At 40.8% G+C, this 12,413-nt stretch overlaps 1 protein-coding gene across 1 annotated transcript in view; it reads right to left on the reverse strand.

Moving 5' to 3' along the window:
• PRRC2C (proline-rich coiled-coil 2C) overlaps positions 1-12,413 on the reverse strand; it is a 63,479-nt gene that overhangs the window by 39,653 nt on the left and 11,413 nt on the right. The window contains 12 exon segments of the mRNA XM_009320620.1: positions 28-274; positions 902-1,071; positions 1,860-2,162; positions 2,165-2,459; positions 3,204-3,278; positions 4,325-4,466; positions 4,756-4,843; positions 4,927-5,060; positions 6,031-6,110; positions 6,486-6,721; positions 8,190-8,327; positions 10,791-10,897. Of these exon segments, the coding sequence (XP_009318895.1) occupies positions 28-274; positions 902-1,071; positions 1,860-2,162; positions 2,165-2,459; positions 3,204-3,278; positions 4,325-4,466; positions 4,756-4,843; positions 4,927-5,060; positions 6,031-6,110; positions 6,486-6,721; positions 8,190-8,327; positions 10,791-10,897 (2,015 nt within the window).

Raw genomic sequence — 12,413 nt, forward strand, 5'->3', positions numbered from 1 at the left:
CAGTCAAAAAATGCTGCCAGATTTTACCTGGATGAATAGGAGGCATATCCATTGCAGGTCTTCCTGACATCATTCGTGGGTCCATGTAAGACTGCATCATAAGCCACCGTGGATCAAAGCCCATTGAAGCTAGATGCTGAGGATGTGGTTGCATGGGCTGGTAAAGGGGTCTATGCTGGGGAGGTGGGACAGGGCCACTAGAAGGCTGTGAGGGAGCAGACTGTGGAAGGACACCTTGCTGTTGTTGCTGCCACTGCTGCTGCTTCATTTGCTCCTGCGTAACAAAACAGTATTACACAGCTTTTTGTTAAGATGAGGACTTGAGCAGAATTCAAATAACCCATGGAAACAACAAGTACAGTTATCTCCAGGACACTAAGCATTCTGAAAATTAATCGCAAATATGCATCAGGATGAACTAGGAGAAAAGGGGCAAAACCAGACTGGACAATTTAGAATAGCTACAGTTTCGCTGGTGTTCAGCTGACACACAGAACAACCTATACTTTGTGCATGTCATGAATGCAAAGCACTCTTCAGACCATAGGACCCAAGTCCAAATTACATTTGTGAGTGTCACACCCCTTAAGGAAAAGCTGCAGAAGGAATGATCAAACCCCAGGTTCCACAGGTAACCACAGGGCAATGCTCTACTTCAGCAACTGATGCAAAAATGGCCAGTTTTAAAAGCCTCTCCTGCCTTCTGCTCACTTACATACTTTGCAAGTGGCAGGAAGTGTTTCATGCAGAGCAATTCCTACCAACACCATAGATGCTATAGAAGCTGGAAACCAACAACTTGGGCTTTTTGAAACTTCTATGGTCACATTCTTATTCGGAATGAGGCAGAAGACATCATTCTTTTGATGAACTTCCTTCTTTTAATGAACTGGTTAGTTACCTGCTGCCTCTGAAATCTTGGTGGTAATGATTTCTGGAACTGTTTAGAATAGCCCGAGGAAACAGCAGGACGAGGCTGAGATCCTGAATCTGGCTCACTCTCATGAGTCACCTGTGAAATCTCTTTCTCATTCCGACCACTATCTTGTCGGGTAAAGACTGCTTGATCTTCTGAAAAAAACCCACATGTGGGAGACAAGAGCGAATCTTAAAACTATGACAATTTCACCAGAATGTCAGATAAAGGATATTCTAAAATGAAAACAGTCTGCCTTCTCTAACCTCACAGTCTCAGTTCCAAAACCAATATGGCAAGAAAAGTTAAGAACAATTGTTGTTAATACATCTCTCAGTGTCCCTTTTAAACTCACATACACTGGGTAATCAACCACTGGCATTTAGGTTGTAACTATTAGGTGATTTAAGAAGTGCTGTATCAATGCTACCATATTACATTTGAATCAGCTTTTTTATGAACCAAGGTTTGGTTTTACAATTACTTTTATCCATTTAGAGGATAACACAACCTTATTAAGCATAGTCTGACAATTCTCTTGTGGCATTCAAGTTCCACTACAAATAATGCACCAAGTTTAAATACGTGCTTTGTGTGTCTACTTCTCTAGGCTTGCTGACAGAACAGAATAGATGAAATAATTTACATTGCTTTTTAGCAACATGAGTTGCTGACCCTCCTTTAGCAAGAAAAGAAAGCCTGCTTTTCTTTCTGTATTCTTCAAAGTCCAGCCTAAATCACAGAGCCCAATTTTTCCTTTAACATTTTGGTGAGTGGGCAAACAGGTCTAGCTCAAAGGACAGTTAGCAGCTGTAATGTGCTAGGAAAATAAATGATCTAGACACACTAGGTTAATGAGGTATGCAAATTAGACTCCTACATTACAACTATGCTCTGTGGCTCAGCTTTAAGACAGACAACTCCTACTTGCGTGCAAACGTACCTTTTTCTTCCTTGTTATTCCTGGTTTCACTTTCTTGTTTTTCTGCTACAGGTGTTGCCACAGGTTCTACAGGCTCAGGAACCTCATGTGCTGGTTTCTCCTCTTCTTTCTCTTTCTCATTCTCCTTCTCTTCTTTCTCCATCTCCTTTTCTTTCTCTTTCTCCCTTTCTTGCTCTTTTGCCTTCTCCAGTTTTTCTTTTTCTTCTTTTTCCTTTTCCTTCTCCCTTTCCCTCTCTTTTTCCTTTTCCTTCTCCCTCTCTTTTTCTCTCTCCCGCTCTCTCTCCCGCTCTCTCTCCCGCTCACCCTCGCCGGCTCCCTTTCCCGCTCCCTCTCTTTCAGAGGGTCTTCCCGGGAGGGTTTTGTCACACAGCCAAATTTCTCATTTAACCGTTTTAACTTTTCAGCACAAGCTGCTTTTCGCTGTTCTTCCATTCTTCTTTCTTCCTCTTCTCGCCGCTTACGGGCTCGTTCAACTGCAGCAGATATCTCTGACTGCTGTCTTCTCCTCTGTTTCCAAATTTCATCTTCATCTGGTACTGGTTTAGGGGGAAAGGGTCCCTGCCTTCCAGGTCCTACCTGGCGATCAGGGGGAGGAGGGTGCTGCAATATTGAAATCAGTTAAATCAAGTTGAGCATGTATTATATAAACAGCCAGATAATTTAACTATTTGTCAACACATGTATTTGCATGGCACCTTTAAAAAGCAAGATTTGGAAGAAAAAGCAAGCCCCCACCTTCCTGCTCCAGTTCGGACTCATGCGACCTGAGCTCAGAAAGAAGAGGTAAAGATTCAGTTGGGCTCAGTCACTCCTCCCCATCACTAAGGCAAAGTGACAGCAAAGATGACAAGCGTCTTTTAGATTTGGTTACAGGCTGCTCTAAATCACAAAGACTCAGGGCAGATCTCAGTCAAGAGGAGCAAAAGAAATTCAAGGTAGCTCAGGATAACAGAGATTTTAATAAGGACTGTTGAAAATTGGTAAGAAGCTACTATGCACACATTTCATTTGGGACTTCATCTCCCCGTCTGCCTCAGCAGCCAGCCCTCCAGCACAGTTCCCATGCCCCTGTCCTCTCTAGTTCCCAAATGGGGCTGGGTAACTGAAAAGCTCTTGAAGTTCTCATGCATTTCATATGCCACTTACAAGATGGGGCTGCTTTACACAATTAGCAGCATGGCTGTGCTGGGGTCCCATTCTTACTGGCCCCAGGCACTTTGACTTGTTAAAGAAAAGGCTTATCCCTACATGAAGCATATTTTTACTTTTCTTAGTCTAAATCCCTCCACCACAGCATTAAGGAATTTAACTCAAGGAAATAAGGACAATTCTAATCTTTCTTACCGGTGGTAGAATAGATTTTGGATGAAGAGCAGGACCACCTCTTTCATGTATAGAAGGCTGTGCTGGACCCCGATCCTATTGGATCAAACACAGTACCAGGGTTAAGCAAGCTCCTAACAACAGTCAAGCTGATAAACTTTAGATTTACTGTTTTCTACTGCATTAAGATACTACACCTAGTGAACTATCTGCATACGATACAAATTTGCATGCAAAACAAGGGCAAGAACATTTCCACTTTATGTACTGACAGCTAAACAATTACTTTAAAAATTCACACATCCAAATTTCAGAGTTTGTGTTACTGCACTGTTTTTCCTCAAATTCAAGGTAGCATCAAACCCTGAAAGACAACATGACCTTTATACACAGAGAAAGCGCAAGTAGAACCCATTCAAGATCTTCCATCTTCATTATTACTGGTGTCAAGAGAAAACATTTCTGGGAAATTTTCAGATAAAGCCAACAGTAGCTTTTCCCGGGGTGGGGTGGGGGTGAGGAGGGGCACGGAAGGAATAGAGCTGAAGCAGGCATAAGCTGAAGTCGTGGCTAGTCTTCCTCTACTGCAGGATAAACGAAAAACCGAAATGGCTAAGCTTATGAATTCCACATGGTCTGTATAAAATCTATCAGCCTGAGATGTCAGAAGTGAGCTGACACACTACTGCTAAGTTGCACTGAAGAAAGTGGGTCACAATACCAAAAAAAAGCCCCACACCCAGGAAAAATGTGTGGGCCAGCTGGGCACTATGTACTCTGTGCCACTATAAAACATGATAGACAACAGAACAACTTCATTCACTGCTACAGGGATGGACAGACAAGAGTATCGAGTTAAAGCTTGTCAGTTGAGTAACAGTAACTGACACAAGAGTTCTCACCCCCTCACAACTGTGGATTAGAACACACTAGTTAAAGACATGCTATTTTTATTTTGCAACCAGAAGCAGCTAAGTTGACTAAGCAGCACCCGATCAGTTACCACAGTTCAGATAAGCAGTAGTTAATGCTTTCACTCATGTTCATAACCTTAGTTGACCTGACAGTTTGGAAAGACACCTGAGTCGGACCTCTCCTGACGAGACTGTTGCCAGCAGAGCTGAAGAGAAGAACACACAAACCTGATCAAGCTGAGAGCTTTTGCTGTAAGACCCTTTGGTTGCTGCTGTGGAAACCTGGGTGGCAGACTTAACACTTGTCTGTTCTTCTGCTTCCTTCTGGCCATCAGGACTCTGGGAATCTTTTGATGGTGTTTGTTCATCACTATGTGCAAAGAAATAAGAAAAATGGGAGGTGTACTCCACACAGGTATTTGGTGATTTATCTTCTATCCTCAATGTTTCTTATCAAGAATGATATTTCCTCACAGCAAGGATCATTTCTATTACACGCCCAGCTGGCTGGAGTCTGCAGGCAGTTATGCAATTTAATACGGTATTAAGTTACTGGAATAAATGTTACTGGAATGAGTACTTGCACTCATCTCATTCAACCTTCCCAAAAGCTAAGCTAGTTAAGTGGCATTCACACCCAATTGGCAACACCAACTCACCCACTTTCCTTCTCTTTTTGACTAGTTCCTTGCTCATCATCATCACTGAAGTTCAACTGCTCAGTGTAATCCACTTCGCTCTGAGCACCTGATACATAAGCAAATATTCAATTAATCTTTCAGAAAGATTCAATGTACAAATAACAGAAACCATTCATCTGATGTTCTTACCTGCCCAGCCTTCATCAGCCTCAGCATCTAGATTATCAAATTTATCAAGTTCTTTAAGTTCACTAGCACTAAGAATGGATGGGCGCTCAATAGGTTCTGAGCACCATGAAGGTGGTCCTCTTCCCCTTGGCCCTCTAAAAAAAAAAAAGAAACAAAGGCCACTATCACTATTTATCCAGCAAAATGACTAGATAAAAGGTCAACTTGTATGACAATCATTTGAAGTATACAGTACTGTTCTCTCAAACAGTATAAATGTGAACTATCATCCACATGTGTGACTATTGTAGTTCAAATAATTACTGATACACCACAGATGGTTCTTTGTGGAAGAGAAAGATTAGATGCTATAGCCTTGCTTGCACACTTCACAAACAAACCAAACATCAGCTGACAGTAGAATACCACATGCCTTGTAGTTTTCAAACAACATACTGCATAGATCCGGCATCCTTATCACCAATTTATCCATCTTGGAGATATTTCTTTATACTTTTCACGCTTTCCCACTGTCAAAGGTTCCGTACCTTTCTCCTGACTCCTATACTCAAGTTCTCCCAGTCATCCCTCTCTGTCCTCTGCCTGATCCCAACCACAGATCACCTGTCAAAGTTTGTACCTCACTGCCTACAGCATCCCCTGTTTCCTCACGCATGTGCGCAGCCATCCTCAATTATGGAGAAATGCACAGAGAGCAGGAGAACTAATTTTATAATACATTACAGTTCTACTGTAATTGGAGAGCAGTAGAGTTGAGGACCAGGAATTAAGTACTTTCATTATAACAATGGAAGAGTCCTTTTACAGGCAAAATACTGGTTGAAGTTTTTCAAAAGTGTCCCCAAGTGACTCCTGCTCTTCCCAGTCAAAAACCCTGTAATGTGCAGAATTCCCTCAGGTTTTGCAGTTGAGTTGTCAAACACAAACCACTCCATGGCACTGCTCCACACAAGCCAAACTTGTGAGACTAACCAGCGGCAGTTCTTATGCAGCATATAATCATAATCAAGACACTCAGTGCAAATTTTTTCTTTTTTTTTTAATAATTGAGTCACAAACAAGAGTTCATACCCACACAACAATAACACTTGTAAGGTTTCTTACCTGCTAGGCTCAGAATTGGGAAACCTTGTTGGACCTTGCATGGAAGGAGGATATGCCATTCTAGGATACTGATTAAACATCTAAGAAAGGTTTAAAAACAGGAGCCATTCGTTAAAAAATATTGCATCAAGCATACTGAGATCATCAAAGGAATCACAATGGAAGTAAAGCAAGACTCCTCACTCAAGACAGTTTGCTTAATATCACAAGCGTGTGACATCAAGTCACCAAGGTAGAGTGATTACAAGTGTTAATCAGCTCCTGACAAGTTTAAACTCAGTATAGCAGGAACAGCAACAGGTAGCCACATCCTTTAAGGAGTTGGTTGCAATCCCACCCTTCTAGCCAGAACTGCTAAGCATTCTATGGAGGGAGGAGAAAGGGGCATAAGGAAATCACACTAGCCAATAATCAATCCCTACTGCTTAAAAACTTTTCATGTAACCATCACTTACATAAGGTGGCATCATTGCTCTGTACTGAGATGCGATAGGTGGTTGCTGCTGGCCATTCAGCTTGGGCTGAGGGACCTGTGGTAACCGCACATCCCTCTTCTCTGCTGCCTTCTGGCCATCATTTTGTTCTGCTGGTGTAGCATTACCATCTTCTTGTCCAAGAGCCTTAGCTTCTTGATCGGTTGGAGAACTGGGCAAGTTGCTCTTATTACCACCTTCTCTCCAACTAGTAGCATCTGCATGGACAGAATCAGTACGAGAAAAAACAAGAACACACTTTATATTACAGATAGGCATGATGAAAAACACATTCCTCCTACCCAGTTTTCAGTGACACAGCGATCTGTGCAGACACACAGTCAATATTTGGTACTGAAACAAGCAATGGCCACTTGAGAAAACAGAGGCTGTTTTCTAATTGTCTTCAGCCCTACATCCAGTTGTGTTCCTGAAGGGTAAGAGTTAAATTTACAGAGTTCTCTAGTTGTCCTGCTCTACCTTCCAAAACACAATGCAATTTAGGAAAGATACAGGTAGTAGCACAGGAGAGAAAACAGATTTAGCTGTGGTAAGTGAGCCACTGTTGACTCAGTGTGAAGATGTTGTCAAGGGAAAGATCAAGCTTCTTAAGCAAAGGCCTGCCACGAAACTCTCAAGCAGCTCCAAATGACATATACCTGCGCATTATCTTTTTAAGTGAGGCTGGAACAGACACGCATAGCTATTTTCCTAATTTGATGTTGGACATCTCTCAAATTTCTTGACAACTTATTCTTTACATCAAAATCAAGTGAGGATCTGAATAAGCATATGGCCTTAGTCTGCAGGACCTGATTGAAACAAATCAAGGAAAACCGATGCCTGTAACAGAAAGGAGTTAAGGATTCCCTGAGAGCCCAAGCCCTCTAAAAGCAGTGCACATTTTGTCTATCGCTGGCACAAGATAGTGCCACCTACAGTGCAGGAAAGGATCCCTAGTCCACCAAACCTCATCAAAAACAAATTTTTGAGGAAGAAAGGAATCTTGTTTCTTACTGGCAACAGGCACAATCCCAAATGCCTCCCCATTAAAAGGATCTGGGGAAACAATACACATTTCTTCACTGAGACATGCAAGAACAGCACCATTATGGTTGTTTTCACTAGATCTAATCCCCCACAGCTGAAACAGATCCAGCTAGTCAGAGCACCTCAGCCACAAGCTAAAGATGCCTCAGCCTTTCAAATCGCAGTCCACTCTTCTGGTATCCTGTAGATTACACTTCCTATTCAGGATTTTTCAGGCTACTCTCTTATGAGTCCTAACCATTTGGGAACAACCCCAATGATGATTTATATACTTGGTTAATATTAGGAGATTTCTTTAAATACATATTTTAGCTGTTGTGACATCTAGCAGCTGGAAGTAAGAAAATTCCAGTATTGTGCAACTAACAAGTGTTCCTCAGAGCACAAGTGGAGTACTGACTAGGCTGGGAAAATGGAAAGTGAACTGCAGGTTAGGATTAAATACCCTATTTTCCATACACTAGGAACACAGTAAAGCAGAAGAAAGCCCCAAAAATCTGTTTCTTCAGTGTAGGAGTGTGGCGATTAAGACAATCAATTCATCAATTTATTTTGTATGGGGCACAAGTAATCTTGTAGTAGACAAGTTCCACACAAACCCATGCAATTTCACAAAAATTTGTAGTATATACTTACTTTGTGGTCGCAAGTTGGGTCCTGATCCATGGAGCTCTTCAGGTGCATCCTTCTCTTTGCCTGACTTTTCCTGATCCCCAGCTGCCGGCAGACTGGGAAACTCTTGCTGGAAATAACTATTTACTTGAATAGCCGGACCTGCACAGTAAGATATTCACAAAGTCACAACTTTCTGTAGTCAAAACAGTTCAGAAAATAAAAGCCTGATCATCCTTAAAAAGTGAATGCTAAAGCCACATCAATTTACTGGTAACATAATTCACAGAAGCACAGAGCAATCCTTGTAAAGCATTCACATTTGCCACCAAAGTTGTTGAATTTACTAGGCGAACTGTCACACCTGTTGAGGCTGAGAAAAATCAAGAAGCACCAGAGAGCAATAATGGACAGTGGAACAAGACTTAACATGGAGAGTACCTGAAGTTCCTCAGCTCTGTTAACACTTCCTCCCACCCCCTTCCAGACAAAGATTTCCTTCGTTTTATTCTACAACTATAGTCAACCCAAGAATGGGCAGCTATGTTATTGCAAAAGCCCTTAACATTAATTACTGTTCTAACAACAATTCTTCAGTACTTTAAAAGGCCACAGCTTTTACATTATGAGAAAAGTATCAGAACTGTAGCATTCTTTGATTTCCAAAACCATGGTCTCCAATCCATGAAAGAATCCTTCATAACAATAAAACACAGGGGATCCTGATTTTTTTTTTTTTTTTTTTTAAGATGAAGAGTCAAGTACAGGATAAACTCCTTACTCTTTGTACTTTCTTTGTAAAGGCATAACAGCAAATACCACTATTTATCCCCATGCCCACAAATTGCCTTGAAGTCTTTCAATCTTCATTCCAGCTTCACCTGCTACAAATCATGTTAACTTTTTTTGTTAATGCACATTGGACTCTTAATGTTCCCAAGCAGCTACATCCAATGACTTGCTTAAGGGGACTGAAAACCACAGTCACACTAACCAGATGGCCTGCCAGACAAGGGAGCCTCTTCAGTGGTCCTGTGGCATGCAACATTCATGAGTTTTATGAATCCTGAAAAATGTTTTCTGCTCAAGTCTACACAGTGACAGCATCAATGTTTTAATTGCAAAACAGCAATCAGAGAAGGATTTAGTCTTGCCTCGCTCAACTGAAGTCTTACAAGATCCTGAGGTGGCCAGCTGAATGACTGCTGGAACACACACAAGGCATCTGGAAAAACTACAAGTTCCATCAGCCAACTGCAGATCAGGAAAGCATGAGCACAACAGGTGTATCCTGAGTTTCAAACTGAGGAGGATAGCAAGCAGCTGATGCCAATTCACATTCTGTATTTTTTCTTGAAACAGCAAACCCACTACTGCATTAATTGAATGAAATGAGGGCACCATCTGGGCTTGGCACACAAGCTGCCACAGTAACTACAAAATAATTAGCTAAATGCATTTTGAAGCCACTGAGCCAAATCACTATTTCCTGTGTCATACAGATGATCTTATCAGGTTATGTAGAAAGGCTGGTATGCAGATCACTTTGCATCAGTGTTAATTCTTTTTTTTTATTCTACAAAACTGCAGAAGTTTAAAGGAGAAGAGTTCCTATATTTGACAACGAAAGAAACACTGAACATTAAAGGAAAGCAAGAAGTGGAGAATCTAGAACTGTCACTTCTAATACTTCTGCAAAAAAAGGCAGAATCTTTAGATATGAGATGTTAATAAACTCCATACTTAGAGGCTCAGAAGTTACCTCCATGCAATTCAGATTTTACTATTCTAAGATGTCTATCCAGAAGAGAGCTCACTTCAACTTGGAAGCCAAACTCTATTTTATAGCCACAAAAAGCTTGCAAGTCTCAAATTTAAGGAATAAAACATGTCATAGGTTATTTTTCATAATGGAGTCACAGGAATCCTTAGTAACCTCTCACTCTACAAGCAATTTAAAAAAATCTGCTGAAGATTTAGCTCTGATCTTATATCTGTAATGAAAGCACTCAAGCTAAGATTCACACTGATGGAAATAGTTCTCCATTCTTTCATACAATTATGTTAAACCCCAAAACACACCTTTAATGCTTTCCCCAGAAAAAATCCTACTTGAACATTATCTCTTAGAAACCAAAATAACCAAGGAATCTATAAAATAAAGGGAAAAGTATTGCTGTAGCAGACATTTAAATAGAAGACTACATACATTTTGCACAAAATGATCTAAAATTATGATTAGAATGATCACTAACTGTTTATGGTTCTCCTTTCCATGCCAAAATTGCATGCATTATAACTACTGACTGAGATTTTCCCTCCTCACCATAGCCATGGTTCAAGATCTTAGGCTGTCACCACCATTTCCTTGTCAATCCAAAAGAGGTGACTATGCCAGCCCTTTAAAAGGCAGTCAGACTTGCTGCTAAATCAGGTTGGAGCTCACTTGAGTGACAGGGGACCAGCTCACCTTCTGGCCAAGCAAGTTGCTTCCACAGCATTTGCATTTGTAGTCCCACTGGCTCAGTCAAGTCTCAAACGGTTGCCGAGTCTGGGGATCTCTCACAGCAGCATTCATAGCCTGCTAGGGCAGTCAAGAACCCCTCCACTCTGAACATCACTTACCATCTTGTCCACCTGGTTTGGTGTTGGCCCACGATTTGGCAACAGGAGCTGCTTCTGGAGGAGCAGGAACAGCAGGTTTTGGCTGTGTCTGCGGCACGTCTGGCTGTCTGGAATTAGAGGAAAAGCACTTGTGAATACAAGAGGGTAAGCGCAGAATAAGATTATCAGGATTACTACTGCAAACAGGTGAATGAAATGAAGTAGCTATGCAGCTGAAGAACCAATAACTATTCTGGAGAAAAAGCATTTTCTTATATAAAAGGAGTTGTTACAGTAGCAGTTAAAAATCGGAATAAATTAGCTAATTCTTTCAAGAGTAGATTTCCCAAAGTGGAGAGGAATGAATGAAAATGGTTGGGCAGAAAATGCAGTCAGGCATGAATAGAATTATAACTTTTGAAGTAGTATATTGGACAATCAAAAAACCAATCAATCTAAAACCACGGAAGGGAATAATTTGGAATAATGTTCTCTTGCCTCAGGAGTTAATAGAGGAAAGCACTTAAAGACCACTGTGAACTGAGAGAAAGAAGGCAAATGTGTGTCAGAAATTACGAAGTAGAAGGAACTGATCAGGAAAGCTAAAGACATTGTTAAAAAAATTTATGGGTACCATGAATTGGAGCCCAGAAGCTTATGTCTATTAAGAACAAAGTCTCAATTTCACCATCTTAACAGTGAGGAGGCAGACATAAGCACTCATTTTGTCCAATATAAAAACCAGGCATATTCTTGAAGATCTTTCTAGTCTACGGATTCAGTGATGTTTAACTTCTTTCAAGAATAGCTACTTCTGAAATCTGCATATTCAGATAACTTAAGACTCCAAAGCATTAATGTCTACAAGTCAAGACCTCCAGCTCTTAGTAGTCATTTTTAATAGAACAGGAATTATGGGGCAAATCCAGTAGTCTAGAATCACTTTATACCAGTAAAGAGGTAACTAGTGCAATATTGTGTCAGTTAACTTACAATAAACAATTGTAAATGCTTTAAATAGATCCTAGAGTAATCCTAAATTTCTGAGGACTGCCACTGAGAAGTAAGTTCCATTTGGGTTCTGCAGCGATCAAAGCAAAGCACTATACGGCAGTCTCAGAACTGACGTAGAAGTAAACATCACAAAAAAAAAATCATTGCTGGGTAAAAACACACTGGCTTCTCACAAGGATAACTGAATGCAATTTTCATTTGTTTCCACAGATTACTGGAATTTAAAAAAAAATATCATCTTTTCTGTTTCCACTTAGTTGTATCTTCTTACAACTGCACATTTCCCCAAAGTCTGCTTAGAAAGTTGTAACTTACATGGCCGTACTTTGTCAGACAAGTGAAACAAGGAACAAGGCTGTTCAAGAGTTTATTCCTTGCAGTTCTTCTATTTCAAAGCCAAGCCCATTTAGAGTTTGAGTTATCCAAACACTGTCCTATAGGTGTGAGTATTGATGAGGGAAAGAACTCAGCTTGATGCTAGCTGAATTAATCAAATCATAGAATCATTAAGGTTGGAAGAGAGCTCCAAGATCATCGAGTCCAACCGTCAACCCAACACCACCATGCCCACTAAACCATGTCCCTAAGCACCTCATCTACACGTCTTCTAAATACCTCCAGGGATGGTGA

This window comes from Pygoscelis adeliae, unplaced genomic scaffold, assembly GCF_000699105.1.
Source record: "Pygoscelis adeliae isolate BGI_AS28 unplaced genomic scaffold, ASM69910v1 Scaffold402, whole genome shotgun sequence".
NCBI lineage: Eukaryota > Metazoa > Chordata > Aves > Sphenisciformes > Spheniscidae > Pygoscelis > Pygoscelis adeliae.